The sequence below is a fragment of the Solenopsis invicta genome, chromosome 8 (assembly GCF_016802725.1).
Source record: "Solenopsis invicta isolate M01_SB chromosome 8, UNIL_Sinv_3.0, whole genome shotgun sequence".
NCBI lineage: Eukaryota > Metazoa > Arthropoda > Insecta > Hymenoptera > Formicidae > Solenopsis > Solenopsis invicta.
This window is the reverse complement of record NC_052671.1, coordinates 23,308,806-23,327,333: the sequence shown is the minus strand read 5'-3', so window position 1 is coordinate 23,327,333 and position 18,528 is coordinate 23,308,806. Positions and strand designations below refer to the sequence as shown.

Here is an 18,528-nt window from a genome sequence, read left to right as displayed (position 1 = left end):
AATTATTGTAACCTCGAGACGAAATTCGCTTTCGTTCTTTTCAAATGTGATGTGTATGTGGTTCGCTGTTCCACATAAAATTTTATATTTTTACGTGTAAATAACAATTTGTAATTTGTATTGTTATTAAATCTTGTATATAAATGTTTAATTTAAATTTAATTTTTATTTAATCCTTTTAAACAAAAAAGAAGAAATATTTTTTTGGAAACTATAATTTATTACGTTTAAATTATTGATTTATCAATCGTATTTTATACGACTATATAAATTGTAGTGACTAATAGTCGACAAATACTCGACTCACAGTCAACTTATTGTCAACTTGAAAAGTCGACTGAAAGTCAACTATTTTTGGGACATTCGTCTACTGTCAGTCGACTTGCAGTGACATTCGATTGTTCCACAATATGATGTCAATAAAAGATACTAATCGTATTGGGATAAGAGTAATAACAAATAAACTTTCATTATTAAAACTATTATGTTGGTGTTGGTATTGTTGTTTATAAGAGGAATGACCGGTACTACCGTGATCCGTAGAAACATAATAATTTATCTTCAAGTTCTGTATAATTATTTCTGCACATAATTTCGATTATAACTTCTTTTTGTAATTCTATAATTCTCTGTATAATATAATTCAAAGTGATTGCACTGGAACTTCAACTATATTTTCGGTAATTGTAATCACATCTTTAGGAGGTCTACATTTTGCTTTAACACTCCGAACATCATTATAAGGTGGCCATATGTCTGCTCCTGATGATATACATTCTAAACGCATATTAAGAGACGCGGTAGCGTCTCGCGTTAAGTATATTTTTTTTTAATTTTTTTTTAACCAAGTAAATAAAAGACGCTACCGTGTATCATTTACAGGAAGGAACTCAGTTTTTTACAAATAAATGGTTGTCTTTTTTAAACAAATTAATGTTATTAAAAAATGAATGTAGGGGAAGGGGGGGGGGGTAAGTGTCGATATTTCCGAGCACGACACAAGAATGATGCCCGTGCATTTGATTCTGAGATATGAATTATGCATGTATTTTTTAACCCGATTTATGTCATTCAGATACGTCGTCGTCGTCGTCGTCGTCGTCGTCTTCCTCTTCACAAAATTTCAGAATTGTCGCCTTTGGCGGTAATTTTGAAAAGCTATATGAATATATATAAAAAATATTTCAAAAACTTGGTCTCTCTCTCTGTTTCTCACTCTCTCCTTCGCTTGCTCTAGTTCTTCGTCTCTTTCTCTTCCCCTCCCCCCTCTCTCTCTTCCATTCTCTCGATCTGTACCGTTCTTTTTTGCTCTCTAACGTTCTTCTACGACCTTTCGCTTTCCCATGCTTTCTCTCGTTGTCTATCGTTTTTTCTTACTCTCTCTCGCTCTCCTTCGTTCATTTTTACCATTCTTTCTCTCATTTTCTACCGCTCTCCCTTGTTCTTTTCCGCTCTCTCACGCCCTCTACTGCTCTCCTCGCTTTCTACCGTTCACCTTTGCTTTCTTTTGCCCTTCCCCGCTCTCTCTCGTTTTCTACCACTCTCCTTCACCCTCCCTCGCTCTCCTTCACTCTCCCTCCCTCTTTATTGTTTTCCTACGCTTTCTATTGTTTTTCCTCGCTCTCTACCGCTCTCCTTCGCTCTCTACCGCTCTCCTTCGCCCTCTACCGCCCTTTCTCTCCCCCTCTACTGCTCTCCCTCACTTTCTACCGTTCGCCCTTGCTTTCTTTTGCTCTCCCTTGCTCTCTCTCTTGTTCTTTACCGTTCTTCTTCACCCACCTTCGCTCTCCTTCACCCTCCCTCCCTCTCTGTCACTTTCCTACGCTCTCTACCGCTCTTCTTTGCTCTTTCTCGTTCTCGTTCTTCATCGCTTTCCACTCTTCCACGCCCTCATCCCTTGCTTTTTATCACTCTCCCTTGCTTTCTTTTTTGCCGTCTGCTCTCCTTCGCTTTCTATTGCTCTCCCTCGCTCTCTACCGCACTCTTTTGTTCTTTCTTTTTCCTTGTGTCCAGATAATTACTTTTGCAACTGTTTACAAAACATATACATTTTCTTTTGTGTCTATAACCTTACTATGTCTATGATATATTATTACTGTAACAAAATATTTACCAAAAATTCGTGAAATATCACATACCGTTTTGTGATTAGTTTATGATTTCTTAAAATAGACGAGTGAAGGTATCTCTACTACATAATTTTAGCATAGACTTCCAAGCATGTAAGATTATTAGATTTCAATAACAACTAAACCGATCAAGTTTAAGTAATCTGAACAATAGCTTGGATAAAATGGCATTATAAAAGTGTTCTTATTTTTTCTTTTCGTACCGTACGTGTAGCTTTTATTTATACAAATAGAAAAGCTCACTTAAAAAATATTAAAAATGTAAAAAACCTCTAATATTTTTTTGTAATATTATTAATGTAACAAAATTCTTAGCAAAAATTCGTGAAATCCACTTAAAAAACATTAAAAATCTAAAAAAAAGCGTTAAGTATATTTTTTTGCAATATATTATTAAGGTAACTAAATTCTTTACAAAAATTTGTAAAATCCGTTTAAAAAAAACATTAAAAATATAAAAAAAAGCGCCAAGTACATTTTTTTAAATAAAAACCCAAACTAAATCAAACCAAAACTGCAATGAATAAAATCAAATATAATACCATCAAAAAGAAGTGAAATCAAAAATATTGGAAGTATATTTATTACCGATGAGGTGGAAATCTTTTGACCACGTTGCGATTGATCACCAGCTACTTACAGTGTTAAACAGTGGAAAAACTCTAGACACCGGTCGCTCTAAATGACTGTGATCAATCGCAACGTGGTCTAACGGGACACTCCCGTATCAATAAGCAGCAAATTATGTGACAGATAAAATCAAAGATGGGCAAAATTTCTAGCAGCAGCATACTTAACGGACCCGTTTTTTTTTATATAACTAATACCGTTAAAGTTATCTTTTATAACGATTTAGTAATAACGTTATAATTTTTTATAACAATAATAATTATTTAGAACTTAACAAGTAATGTTTTATTATTTTTTGTAATGCTCTAGTAAATCACGAGATTTTTAAATTACATTATTTGACGATTAATATTAAATGTAATGATAAATATTGTAAAAATTTAAACTAAATTATTCTGTACATTTAACAAGCTTATCTTTATGTTAAACTTACCTAATAATTTTTTAGCATACTGCATTTTATAACGTCATTTTTACCAGAATTTGGATTAATTTTGTTAAATATTAATGTTATTATTATTAATGTTATTATTAGGGTCTAGAGGTTGTGCACCTCAGGACTGAATGAAGCGACGTGACCTAAAATGTAACTATGTAGCCTCTCGTCAGTCAAGATCGTACTGCGTGATGAAGAATCACACCCTACAAGAGGTGACCCTGTTAATGCAGAACAGTACGGATCTAGACCGGAAGGTCGATAAACGTTCTTGGTGAAGGGCAGCAGCATTCACCAGTACCAATATGGGGCGCAAAGAAGAAACTCTGGGATTGGCTCGTCATTGGACTCTCACGGGCGGAACTGCAACAGTATAAAGGTCATGGAACTGCGATGCGGAAGGCAAGAGGGAAACCACCGCATTATCTTCCCCAGGATATCCATCCGTAACTAATCTTGTAATGTTGGAAAAATCTAAATAAACGGCCTCCAGTCCCGGGCAGACCTTAAATGGTCAGGAGGTGCGAAGAATCTCCCGGTTCCAACTGAATAAGAAAGTTAGAATAGCAACGTGGAACGTTAGATCCCTGTTCGCAGCAGGAAAACTTAGCAACTTAATCCAAGAAATGGAGAGAATGGGAATTGATGTCCTTGGAGTCAGCGAAGCTAGGTGGCCAGGCAAGGGAATGATTAGGCAGGACAACAAAACATTCTACTACTCGGGGACAGATGAGACGGAGAGTAGCCACAAACATGGCGTTGGTATTCTGCTGAGAGAAGGCATAAAACAGTCAGTGAAAAACTGGGCACCAATTTCTGAGAGAGTCATCCTTCTTCAACTGGTTGGAAAACCAATAGACATCAACATCATCCAAGTATACGCCCCCACAGCAGATAAACCGGATGAAGAAATAGATACTTTCTACAAACACATTGACCAAGCACTAAATGCAACAAAGCCGGATGAAATAACCATAGTCACGGGAGACCTCAACGCAAAGGCACAGGCAGAGTGGATCAAATAGTGGGCGACCATAGCTTGGGACAAAGAAACGACAGAGGAGATAGGTTGGTCCAGTTCTGCGGGGAGAATGATCTCTTTATTTCAAACACCCGGTGGTACAAACTACCACCAAGACGTCTATACACGTGGAGATCGCCACAGGATAACAACCAACAAATAGTACGAAACCAAATAGACTACATAATGATCAATCATAGGTTCAGGAACTCCATCACTAAAGTTGCCACAATGCCAGGGGCGGATATCGATTCTGATCATAACCCGCTATGTGCGAACATCAGATTACGACCAGCAAAAGCTAAAAGAAAGAAGATCACAAGTGCTCCTAATGTCAAACTGCTCCAAAACAATCAAATAAGATCGAAGTATGAGGAGCACCTAAACGATCAGCTCTCAGGTGTTGTTCAGACAGATGACATTGAGGAATGCTGGATCGGTATCAAGAGTGCTTTGGAAAACTCGAACAAGATCTTTTTACAAGAGAGGGAGGCAAGAAGCAAAAAGATGTGGATGACTGATAAAATACTAGACCTCATGGAAGAACGCAGACAGTGCAAAAATCGTAAGAACATGGAGGGTTACAGACAATATCAGAGGAGAATCCGTAATGAGATAAGAACTGTAAAGGAAAAATGGCTGGAAGAGCAATGTGTAGAAGCCGAGGGTCTATATCATATAGGCGATAGCTTCCATCTCCACAAAAAGATAAAAGAAATAGCCGGACTATATAGGAAGAAACCGATGCATCACATCATGGACTAACAGGACAGAATTATACTAGAGCCAGACAAACTGTTAGAAACATGGAAAACATATACAGCCAACCTGTTTGACGACGACAGACCGCGGAGCATACACACACTGCTGGATGGTAAGATACCATCAGGACCAAGCATATTAGAAAGCGAGGTCCTTCATGCTATTAAACTATCAAAGAACAATAAAGCTCCAGGACCAGATAACATGATTTCGGAAACCTTCCACCTAATAAGTGAAGAGAACATAAAAACGGTAGTAAAATTCTTCAATAAGATCTATAATACCGGAAACTTTCCCAAAGAATGGCTGTGCTCCACATTCATTACACTACCAAAATCAAACAACGCAAGAAGATGTAAAGAATATCGGCTTATCAGCTTGATGAGTCATTTTCTAAAGCTCTTCTTGAGAATCTTGCACACAAGACTTTATAGAAGATGCGAGGAGGCCAGTGGACACAGCCAATTTGGCTTTAAATGCGGTTTTGGAACCAGAGAAGCTGTCTTTAGCCTTTACACCCTGGTGCAGAACTGTCTCGACCAACATAAAAACGTATTCATATGCTTCGTAGACTATGAAAAAGCATTCGACAACGTCAAACATGAGCTACTAATAACGTACCTTCAAGAGCTCTGCATGGATAGTAGAGACGTTAGGCTCATTGCCAATTTGTACTGGGGCCAAACGGCAGAAGTGTGTACGCACAACTCACTAACAATAGAGGAATTTGAAATAAAGAAAGGCGTGAGACAAGGATGTATCCTGTCCCCCATGCTGTTCAACCTATATATGTGGAAAGAGCTTTCATTCAAGCAACCTCTGGCAGTCATATAGGAATCAAAGTTAATGGACTCCCTATTAATAATATACAATATGCAGATGACGCTGCAATCATGACGGACAGTGAAGGTGACATCCAAACACTGCTAAATGCGGTCAACAAAGCAAGTAAGAAAATCGGGTTACGAATTAATAATAGCAAAACGAAATTCATGGTGATCTCCAGAAACGAGCTTCCAAACATTAATCTACATCTCGACGGAAAGCTGGTGGATAGAGTAACAAGGTTTAAATACCTGGGATGCAGTGTGAATGACAGAGGGGATCCAGAACCCGAGATAAGATGCAGAATCGAACAAGCAAGAGCAACTTTTCTGAAACTGAAAAAATTCGTGATAAACCAGAATCTTAGTTTCAAGATCAGATATAGAATGGTGAAGTGCTATGTCTGGTCGATTCTGTTATACGGAGTGGAAACATGGTCGCTTAATATTGCTTCTATCAACAAACTGGAGGCATTTGAGATGTGGATGTTGAGACGGATGCTTAAGGTAAAATGGGTTGATCATGTGCGGAACACGGATGTGCTCCATATGGCTGGACTCGAGAACCGGGAACTGTTCGAATGCATTAAAAAAAGAAAAATTTCCTACTTTGGTCACATTATACGGGGAGAACGATATCACTTTCAACGCCTCATTCTACAGGGAAAAATTGAAGGTGGAAAGAGAGGACTAGGAAGAAAGAAGCTGTCCTGGCTCAGGAACATCAGACACTGGACGAGGATACATGATTTCCAGTCTCTCCAACGGGCTATTAACAGGGTCATATGACGAGAGAAGAACGGAGGACGCCTACGCAGGAATCTGCATGGCACTTTAAGAAGAAGAATGTTATTATTAGAACTATGTTCCAATCAATGCCAGTACTGAAAATTGATTTAATCATTATTTGACAAGTTTTGTAAATAATGATTAAAGTGTAGGTTATATTTTAAATTAATATGTATATATGTATGTGCACATGCGTGTGATGTAAGTCAACATACACGCACACATACACACACACACAGCTCATTTTACTATTGTTACTCCTTAAAGGAAAATAGAATGACCATTATTTTATGTCTAAATTGGAAAGATATTCATTCCTAAACTTTATTATGGTAACAATAGGAGTTATTATTTGACATAACATTTCTATTTTTTAAGTGGATTATATTGCTTTATACAAAATACAAAATTTCGTATTAAATACAAAGTTTAAATAATATAGATTTTACTGAATAAAGCATGAAGAAGCAATGTGTGAACAATTTGCTTACTATAAAGTTTCTTCTTTTATAAAATAAACTTTATTACAAGTATAAACATAATATTTCAAAAAGATTTTGTTAAATAAATTTTAGGCTTACAATGAATCTTAATTTAAATAAATATTTAATAAGTTTGTTAGTGCATTTAAATGAACTTTATATGACATTTTCTGCACTAATAATCTTAGTAAAGATTATCGTTATTTTATAATTATTATTATTGTAGTAAAAAATTATTACTTGTCGTAAAACGTTATTACTAAATCGTTATAAAAGATAACTTTAACGGTATTAGTTATATAAAAAAAAACGGGCGCGTTAAGTATGCTGCTGCTAGAGATTTTGCTCATCTTTGATTTTATCTGTCACATAATTTGCTGCTTATTGATACGGGAGTGTCCCGTTAGACCACGTTGCGATTGATCACAGTCATTTAGAGCGACCGATGTCTAGAGTTTTTCCACTGTTTAACACTGTAAGTGGCTGGTGGTCAATCGCAACGTGGTCAAAAGATTTCCACCCTATCGGTAATAAATATACTTTCAATATTTTTGATTTCACTTCTTTTTGATGGTATTATATTTAATTTTATTCATTGCAGTTTTGGTTTGGTTTAGTTTGGTTTTTTATTTAAAAAAATATACTTGGCTCTTTTTTTACATTTTTAATGTTTTTTTAGGCGGATTTCACAAATGTTTACAAAGAATTTTGTTACCTTAATAATATATTGCAAAAAAATGTACTTAACGCTTTTTTTACATTTTTAATGTCTTTTTTAGGCGGTTTGTATATACTTCTTTACTAAGTAAATTATCCAACATGAATATGAGAGTTTCAAAAAAGCTTTTTTTCTTTATCAAAGGTGTTGGCGTATCTAATAATTTTCTGATTTTACTTGGATGATCTGGAGTTTTATTAATATTTTTTAATACTGCATGTAAATCTTCCTCACTAGATTTTCTTGTTGCGTGACAACAAACCTTTAAAATTTTGTTTGAATCATGTTCATTTTGAGCACTTATCATTGCAACTTTTTGGCGCTGAGATCTTTTTGATTTTTCATTAAATTTGAGAGAAGGTCGGCCAGACCACAATTCAGAAACGGAATTTTCTATATCATTTTTACGTAAATTTGGTATATGGAATTCGGAATCTAGCCATTCAGAATTATTTAACTCGAATTTATCCCTCTTTCTACTTGCTGCATTAAATCGGCAATTGCGTTTGGTTCTTAGAGAAGATACACAAGCTTTCAATCGATTTATATTTTCAGATCTCACATCTTTTACGTCAACATTTAACTTAGCAAGTATGTAATTTACACCCAAGTGTCTTTGAGAATTGGTGGAAATTTGTGCAAAAACTTCTCTTTTTGTTGATCTCGTTTTACTTATTTTTGACATTTCAAAAACTATTTGAAACAAATCTAACTAAATCTTTGCTGTTTAATTTATAGAGTTAAGATGCAAATTTTTTAGCAAGAAAATGTCACGCTTAACAATCCTCAATCAAGATAAAAGGTAAGAAAACTTACACTTTATGTGTAAACAAAGACAGCCGAGTGTCCGCGAATGCGTTACTTATGCATGGCATGGGAATCTTTCTTACGAGAGAGCGTTTGACGCACGCCTCCTATCGGTGATATCCTCAACTACGTGCTGTGTAGTGGTTAATCATTGTGCGTTGTAACTTCAAACAAATTTTTATCCTAAATTTAGGAATATATAAGTTGAAATTTATATGTTACAATTCAATAAAAGAGAATAGGAATCAGACTTAGTAATGATTTATTTTCATATTGAACATAGTTCCAATGAGATTAACATAAAGAATATTTTGCTTGCGAGCCAGTAAAACGATAATTTTTTGCTGTTATATTCGTGTGGTAACGTTGATGGTTTTTCAGTTAAAAAAATGATTGAATTTGGTATATATTTCATATTATTTCAATATAATTATTAATATATTAATTTCTAATATATTATTATTAAACATATTAGTTAAATTAATTAAATAAACAATGCCAAAAGTATATAAATTTTGAATCAACATAAAAGTGCGGCTTAAACGTGTCGCAAGTAAAGAATGGTAAATGGGAGCCTATTTCCTGCGCGCGCGCTTTGCAATATATTTACAATTTTTTGTAAATTATTACAAAAGCGCAAAAAAATTGCCGATTTAATTTCAAGTACACACTGAGAGGAATACTCTAATACCTGATTTTTATAATTTAAACGCCCCAGATAGAGAAACGTTCCTTGGCATAATAAGAAAAATGATTGCTTGACATACATTTCCTTTAAGTTGTCATAATGTTGCTATTGTTGTACCCTGTACAACTACGATAATTATACGCATAGCAACAGGAAATCAAGATTCCTATTGCTATGTATACGCGTAGCGGACTTGAATTCCGCATACGCTAGAAATATCGAAAAGACGCTGATGGTCTGTCGGGCTTCCGGCCCGCAACACCATCGCGCTGCGCCAGCTAATGCTGAGTCGCTTTCCGGTATTCGGATTTCGGCTAAGCGTGGGAGCTGCATGCCGCAAGGAACACGATTGGCCGAACCAAACGACGAATTTCCGTATAAATATCGCGACAAAATCGGAAAGCGACGGAAGAGTTTGACAAACAGCTGTCCGGTGTGTTACTCGCCGTGCGTGACTTACACGTCGAGCTTGTAACACAATCCGGAGATAACAGCCGACCTATATATACCGGGCCGTCCGGGAAGAACAAGCAAACGAGCGACATACATAATCATACTACAAGTGTAACGAGGGCAATACTGAAGAAAATACATTATTTTAACGTTGAAACAAGCAAGTGTTTTATCTTCAACCACCGAGCGGCCCTTCCTACGAGTCCTAACTCCTAAGGCGCCAAAAAGATCCCGATATACCTACCGACGTCCCTGGAGCCATCACCGGGGCACAACACTATCACCAAAGCAATACTCATTTTGTTTCGACTAATGTAAGAGCATTATATGGACAACAGTTGCTTTCGTAAACAAACACAATGTTGTAGCATATTTATTGTTATAAAAGTTGCTACAATATGTTGGAAACTATTGTTGCAAAATATTTAGTCATATGTTTCCATCAACTTAATGGAAATATAATTACTATAAAATAATACATATATATAATAATATACTTATACTTATATATATTTTATATATTTGCGCACGTGTAATATTTAAATCTGTGTCTGATAATTTATTTTTTTTATTAAGAAAGCTTATACACACAAAATTATTGTAATCGCAAATTATGGAATATTAATATAAAATATTACAATAATAATTTGAAATTATAAGAATACGATCACATTAAAATGATATTTAAAATAAGAATTGAATAAAAATATAGCAGAATAATTATATTTCTTTGTTGTTGGGCATGGTTAATGGTGTCTCAGGAATTTCTGGTTCCCAAAATCCTAAAACAAATTATTATATATTTTACATAATTAATGTATTAATGTTTCAATGTCCTACTCTTAACAGTTACACTATTGAGTTTATTTCTCTTGTGGCAAGATATATAAGTATACTATCAATTACTTGACTTTCTACTTAAAACTGCGATTAACTAATGTAGAATGTACTTTATGCCGCGGCCGTCTTGCGCCTTGTCGTGTAAAATAGAAACACGCCTTAAACGTAGATAAAACGGCCAGTGATGCCATACTTGGGAGAGGCAACACTGAAAACGGCGCACGGCGCTCGAGTGCTTGTAAGCAAGACGTTCTGTACGACGCATACGGCACATGTGCTTGAATTGATCGAAGGGCTATTATATCTAGGAGAAGCGAGAAAACACGAAAAATTTTCAAAAAATATAGAGGAAAGGAGAAACCATACACACACACACACACACACACACACACACACACACACAAATCTTCGGCGTATAGTGTTCATTATCGAGCCTGAAAAGTTTACGTTCGCGCGTGCTGTGTTTATAAGCCGCCACGGGCGGATCGAATTTACGAAGCGGAGGATACAATAGCTGCTTATAAGAATATAATGTAAGTAAATGACACATATATTATTCAATATTATATTTATCAAATAATAGTAGATAATGTACGCGTTCATATTGCTTGAACTTCCTTTTTGCTGTAGCCAGTGTTGAAATAACCTCACAAAAATAGCAGTGAAATTCACATTTTTGTCACGTGGATTTTATATGAAAATTCGTAGAATTGACGTAATAATAATGTGGATTTCACGAATTGTTTTTGTAGAAAAGAAAATAAAATGCATCTACACTTGACCTTTATTCTTGGCATTGGCTGTATAAGATTGCACTATTTCAGAAGCTATCTTTTCATTTTATATTAGAAAAAAAGATAAACTTTGAATTAATACAGCCTAGTAAAGCCAGTGCAGGAATAAAAAACAAATCCACAGAATCTAGATGCTAGAAGTGCAAGCAATGCAAATAAACTGATTATTGTATATGCTAATTGTGTATTTTTTATAATTTTAGATATATGTGAAATAAGCGTATCAAGAGTGCATCAGAAAGTGTGACTATTAGAAGAGATTTACTATACGATGTCGCAGTAAATTATTTACTTTGTTTCTTTTATTGCTATACGAGCTACACTAGATCGCATTAGTTGACATAAGCTCTGTTTTTTATTACTGCACATATCGTTATTATATTCCTTTGATTTATATATATATATTTTAGCAATTTTATTAACACTAGTCAAATTTTTATAACAAAGGAATATGATAATAATGTATATTTTATTTTATGTGCTTTAATTCAGTATAATCAGTATAATTTAATGCATGAAAATTTAAAACAATTATTTAAAATAATTAATTTAAAATAATTTTAAAATATTTGTTGAATAAGGCTAGATTGTAATAATTACATATAATAAGTCATTTTATATCAGTTTTGTATAACAGATCTGGATTTAATATTATAAAAATGAAAAATTTTCTATTGGAAGCTGGCCAGTCGCTCTACTATAAGCCTCTTCATATGGTATCGAGAAGGCAACAAAGATTAAGATTAGCTCGCCGAAAACAAATAATAAAAAAAACAAAATCACTTTTGATAGAGAATGATTGTTCTGCAAACATCTATGCTAAAAATGAAGTTCAACATTTTAATGACTGCAACGTAAATCATCTTGTACAAGACACTCAGTTTAATTCAATTGTGCAACTTTCTACAAATGAACAATCTTCTGATTTATATACAGACAATATAGATGAGGTTAAAGTTAGAAATACTTGTAATACGGTAATGTTTCAGAAAAATTTAGCAGCTGTTCTAGTCGACGCAAATCATGTTCTCGGCAATCGTATTTTAAAACTTCTAAGAACTCATAATTGCTTTACATTTTTACCTGCAGATATTAGATCATTACTTTTGACGCCACGGCATTCCTCAATTTTATATAAAGTTGAGCCAGGAGAATATTTACATATTGGGGTAAAAAAAATGTTTAGCCGAAATTCTTGAAGAAACACATTTTTTATCAATTCCCAAAGTTCTCGAAATTGACATTAGTACGGATGGAGCACAATTATATAGAGATGGAAAACATAATATTTGGCCAATTCAATGCAGAATTGCTAATATTCCAAAATCTATTCCAAAAACTATAGGAATATATATAGGAATATATATAAAGGTTCAAAAAAACCTAAGAGTGCAGAAGAGTTTTTCCAATATTGTAACTCAGATTTTCATGAAATTTTTAATGAGGGTGGTATCATTTTTAAAGATAAAAAATTCTCAATAAAACTGCGATGTTTTATCGGAGATGCACCAGCTAGAGCATTTATTTTAGGACATAAGAGTCACCGTTCTTTTAATCCATGCTCAAAATGTACAATAAACGGATTTAGTATTGGAAGATGTACGGTACTTAGAGGCATTAAGCATAGGCAACGTATACATGAAGAGTATAGACAACAAATTGATGAGGAACATCATAAATGTTCAAGTCCATTATCTCATTTACCTTTTGATATGGTTAAAGATGTTGTGTTTGAATATATGCATATGTATTGCCTAGGAGTTATGAAAAAATTAATCGTGACATGGATACGTGGGGATTATACAAAAAACGCCAAATTATCGGGAATCCAAATTAAAATTATTTCAAATCGGTTAAAGATTCTCTCAAAACACTGTCCACGAGAATTTGCACGCCGCGTTGAATCACTTAATGACTATGATCAATTTAAAGCCACTTATTGGCGTCAAATTATGTTATATATTGGAATAGTATGCTTTAAAGAAGTTGTTCAGGATTACATATATGATCATTTTTTACTTTTCCATACATCCATGCTCATTCTTGTTTCATCGGTATGTAATACGAATAGAAATCTAGTTTTTTCTGAAATAGCAATCGAAAAATTTGTGTTACTCTGTGAAAACATTTATGGCTTAACTTTTTTATCATATAATATACACGGAATTCTCCATTTGGTCGAAGATGTACTCCGATTTGGCCCTTTAGACAGTTATTCAGCATTTCCATGCGAAAACAGCATGCTTGTTTTCAGAAAAATGTGTAGAAAACCACATCTTTCCTTGCAGCAAATTGCTGCAAGACATGCAGAGAAAGAGCAATGCAAAAAGAAATTTATTGTCCAGAATAATTGTATTAAAGTGTGGAAAAAACACGAGGAAGGTCCATTACCTTTCGCTGACGCTGATTCTAGGATATATGATCAATATAAATTTTTGAAAACTCCGGATATGACAATTGGTGTTTGTGCACGCGATGATTGTTGCATTTTATCAGATTCAAGTATATGTTGCGTAAAAAATATTTTGCATTATGAAAATGATTATTTTATTGTTGTTAAAAAATTTCAGCAAGTAGTAGATTTTTTCAATATTGGCATTGGTTCATCTTGTGTCGGTATTTATAAATGCTCTGAATTAGCTTATAATTATGATATTATCTTATTACAAGATGTAAAAGCAAAATGTTTTAGAATGCCTTATTTTACTTGTCTCCCTAGTAATGAATTAATGCACGATAAAGTAGTACAAGATGAATTTATCGTTGCAGTAATGTTATAATAATGAATAAAACAATCTATTTTTTTGTATTATTAATATACTAAAAAATATGTATTAAAAATATGCTCTTTATAATATAATATAATATAATATAATTATATATATATAAATAATAATAAATTTGTGTACCTATCGAAAGTGATCATAAACTTTTGCCTAAAAAAATTATTAGATATGACATACTATATCTCGTAAATCATCTTAAAATATCTGCAGGTTTGTTATACATACTTGTTACTTTATGCTAATTATCGCAATAACATTCTTATTATTCTTATCTTTTAGATCCACACGATTTTCAAAAAGGTCTTTGAAAAAGCCACCTCGATATAGAACTACTTCGAGTGAAGAGGAAGTAAGAGCTAAAAAGAATAAGCGTATTAATGAAGAAACAGCGAAGAACAAAATTTTATCTGTTATGCAGAATATCCGTACTACGTTTCAAAATGTTTCAAATAATACTGAAGAAAACACAGTATGCAATTTTGCACAAACTATGCACCCAAAAACTGTTAATAACTTTCATTCAGTTAATGCGAATAATACAAATATTTTGTCACGACAATTCAGCATTAATAGAAATAGTTCTCAACGTAAAATCCTTCAAGAATCAAACATTATAACAGAAAACATTAGACAACCAGCTGTTCAGCTAAATAATATTCAAAATTTAAGAAATGATAATAGACAGCTCTTAAACAATGTACAACCACGTCGTCAGCAATCTTTTCAAAATATTACATTCGACAATCCATCAGAAGACTCAAATCATATACAAGAGGTGGAAAATACAGTATCAGTTGAGCCACTTCAAGAGAAAAACAATGCACCATTACTGAGACAAAGAAATGATGTACAAATTGAAATACTTCGCGACATACAGCAGAAAATACAGTACGTTATATATTTTTTTACTATTAATTATTATCAAGTAGATAATAATTCTAATTTAAATGATATATATTTATTTTTTCTGAAAGTTTGTAATAAATAGTTTATGAAGGTTTTCAAAAATTACAAGTTTTTTTTTAAGAAAAGACTTATATCTTAATTTTTAAACTTGACATGATATATTATTAATTATAATTTATTAATTTCAGAGGAATAAATAGGCGATTGGATTCGCTAGAAGAAAAAATCGATGGCAATATTATAAATGCAATGCCCATGAAACCGCGAATCCTCCCATTTTCAAGTATAGATGCGATATAAAGGTTCACAAAGGAAGACAGGGTTCATTACAATGAAGTCGTAAGTTAAATTAATATTTTACAATTTTACACACACGCACATACATGCACACATATACAATATATGCATTAGAGTGGAGCGTTTTTAAGTTATTTTTGAAATTACGAATGCTAGGTTGTGGAATGAATGCTTTTTTAGAATAATATAAAGTATACAAAAGCTCAGTTGTCATGTGCGACTTCATTGTTAGGTTCCTAGATGAAAAAAATTTTTGTAAAATAATACTTTTTAATGTTATTAAATCAATAAATTTTTAAGGTTTTAAATTAATTGTTGCATTACAATTAGTGCTAATTTAGGTTAATAACGACGGTAAAAAATTTTAGCCATCTCAGACTTTATCTTCAGATATCTAAAATAAACGATTTTGAGAAAAAAGCAAGAAAAACTACACTAGTTAAAAAAGCTCCACTTTAATATGCATATATGTATGTACGGTACTCGTCATTAATTCGTTCTAGATATGTAACATATTCTATATCAACTATAGAAATCGGGAACTAATTAATGGTGTGTACGTGTATTCTATTAATTTCTTTTTATGTTTATTTTCTAAGTCACCGTTCTATTATTACATTGAAAATTATTTTTATTACAAATCGAAGCATTATTTTTATTACAAATCGAAGCATTTGCGAAATTATTGCGTTTTATAATTATATCAAAATATATTAGACAGCATATATATAACTAGCTTAGGTTTTTATTTTTGTAATAATTTGTTTTTTGTAGGTAAACTACTTCAAATTCTTAAATTGTATGACATTAAAAGACAGCGTACATCAATGTGTAAAAGAATCTATAATAATGCAGTAGCAGCGGAACTGACATGGTGGGGTGTTCCTGATGTTAAATTCCCATTTTACAATACGGTTTTATGTCAAGCGATTTACCGTATGTATACATATATTTGTTATTCCGTTGTTATTATTACACAATATTGATTGTGAAACCAAAAAATTATTATATCTATTATTTTTCAGAAGCCGTAGGATCGAATCGGTACTACCTTAAACCAACCAGGGAAGAATTTCAAAAAGAAGTTGTGGCATCTTTAAAAGTTGCAAAACAACGTTTACGAAATGCCAGAGAAAGACATGCTGGAATTCAAGGAAGGCGAAGAAACTTGCAGGCTGCTGCAGATGCATTGTATGACGAAAACGTTAGCAATCACGAGGACGAAAACATTAGCAATCACGAAGATGATGGAAATCAAAGCGAAGATAACGGCGAGCACATTACAGACGCGGAAAATGAAAACAATAGCGACGAGCACTCTGATGAATTATAAATTTTTCTACGTTTTGTGTAGTATATACATATCTATATATTAGATTGCTATTAATAAGTTTGATTCTTTATTTTTTTATTTTTTTTAATTAGACTTTAATAATTGATATTTTTAATAGCAATATAATATATAAATATTAATAGCAATATATTAATAGCATTATTATTATTAATAGCAATATAATATATAAATACCTATATGTACCTAAAAGAGGCTGCTTACAAACTTACAATTAGTGTTGCAATATAAAAACCAAAGCAAATATTTTATGAAGCTAATACATGTTTATAATACAAACTTAGAATTTATATTTTTTTAATACAAGTTTCTTTTTAGTTTTTTTACATAAGAAGTGTTAGCAACAAACATTTATTAAATAAATATATATATAATTAAACATATTATGCGTATACACTTTTTTTGTTTTAAATTTATAATAAAATATATGTAAAATATATACACAGAAATTTAATACATTATATAAGGTTTTTAAATACTTGTAGTAGTAACAATGTAATTGTAATGTCACTTCTCTCCTTTGACATTACATTGATCTACATTGTTACCGCTACGAGTATTTAAAAGCCTTATATAATTTATTAAATTTTTGTGAAAGTGAATAACCTATTAAAATCCTTAGTCTTTTATTAACGGCAACGGTTTCCTTTAAAATGCCATCAAAGTACTAGTAAATGTTTTGGAGACGGAAATTGTTTTTATCATGTTGTTCTTTAGTTTCCACCAATTTTCGTATAATTCATTTTTAAAAAGCAATTGTTGCCATGATGTTGCCATCAAATTGCTTTCAATTGTTGGTGCCAATAAAAAGACAGCAATTCAATAGGCAAAATCGGAAGCCGCTTTCCTCAATATGGAAAACAACTTAAGCAATATAATTCGAGCAATTTGATAGCAACCTGTGGGCAACTGGCTATCTGGGGCGATATGTCGTGGAATGATGAATCAACAGCGAGAACTGGATTGACAACAGGAGGTAACGCATATAAAATATGCTTGCAAATATATAGGGGAGACCGGGCAAATCGTTAGACCTTTTTTTCTTTTGTGTCTCCTGAGTCCTATATTAAGGCTCCTGACTCCTCAGCCGAGAACTCCGCGTTGACGGTAGCGACATTTCGTCGCGGACAAAATTAGAACTAATACACGTGAAACGTGACAGATTGACGATGAAATGTTATCGTGCATGTCATTTTGTTATTATGTGTTTCATTGTAAAAACATGACTTGTCTCGTATTTACCAAATTCGTAAAAATGGACCGCGAGTAAAGTTTCTTTGAATTTTATACATAAAAGTACATTTTTCACTCCTTTTAATAACTATCCGTGTGTTTTCCTGTCTGAATAGACGTCACTTTACGTGCTTTTTACGACTATTTACTGACTGCTAGGCGAAAAAAGGATAGTCGTGACTGATATTTAGAAGTGTTTTAAAGCCATCTGATTAGTCTGTTTTATCCAAATTGGCATTATTTAGAAATGGCACGTCGGACAAAATTATGTGCCCATGTGTTTTCCTGTTTCAATTGCTTCATTTTACATGCTTTTTACAACTATTTACTGATTGTTAGGCGGAAAAAGGATAGTCGTGACCGATATTTAGAAGTGTTTTAAAGTCATCTGCTTAGTTTGTTTTATCCAAATTGGCTTTATTTACAAATGGCATGTCGGACAAAATTACGTGTCATTTCACGCAATTTCTCGCTTCTGACGTCACGACTTCAATATGGCCGCGGCGAGTACTCAGGAGCCTTAAGAATAGCCCCAAGCCCGGGGTAATTCGTAACTAGTCCGGGAATATTCCGAAATTTGTA

The 18,528-nt window shown here is 33.1% G+C and overlaps 1 protein-coding gene across 11 annotated transcripts; it reads left to right on the top strand.

Annotated features, from left to right (window-relative positions):
- Window positions 1–10,513: 10,513 nt before the first annotated feature.
- Window positions 10,514–16,999, top strand: LOC105207192 (myb-like protein D). Of its 11 annotated transcripts, none has more exons than XM_039452554.1 (7): window positions 10,514–11,112; window positions 11,593–11,652; window positions 12,011–14,369; window positions 14,439–15,047; window positions 15,254–15,404; window positions 16,137–16,298; window positions 16,388–16,992. In XM_039452554.1, exon 3 carries the CDS (start codon window positions 13,086–13,088, stop codon window positions 14,151–14,153), a length of 1,068 nt encoding a protein of 355 aa, XP_039308488.1. In that variant the 5' UTR covers window positions 10,514–11,112; window positions 11,593–11,652; window positions 12,011–13,085; the 3' UTR covers window positions 14,154–14,369; window positions 14,439–15,047; window positions 15,254–15,404; window positions 16,137–16,298; window positions 16,388–16,992. The 11 variants fall into 11 exon arrangements, 9 of the variants coding, with proteins under 9 accessions (XP_039308488.1, XP_039308487.1, XP_039308486.1 ...); XM_039452553.1 differs by having other exon boundaries at window positions 10,515–11,112; window positions 11,998–14,369; XM_039452552.1 differs by having other exon boundaries at window positions 10,516–11,112; window positions 11,577–11,616; window positions 11,998–14,369.
- The last annotated feature ends 1,529 nt before the right edge of the window (window positions 17,000–18,528 follow it).

What these genes read in the sequence shown, in the direction of transcription:
- LOC105207192 (XM_039452554.1), top strand. Translation starts at nt 13,086, where the DNA reads ATGGTTAAAGATGTTGTGTTTGAATATATGCATATGTATTGCCTAGGA.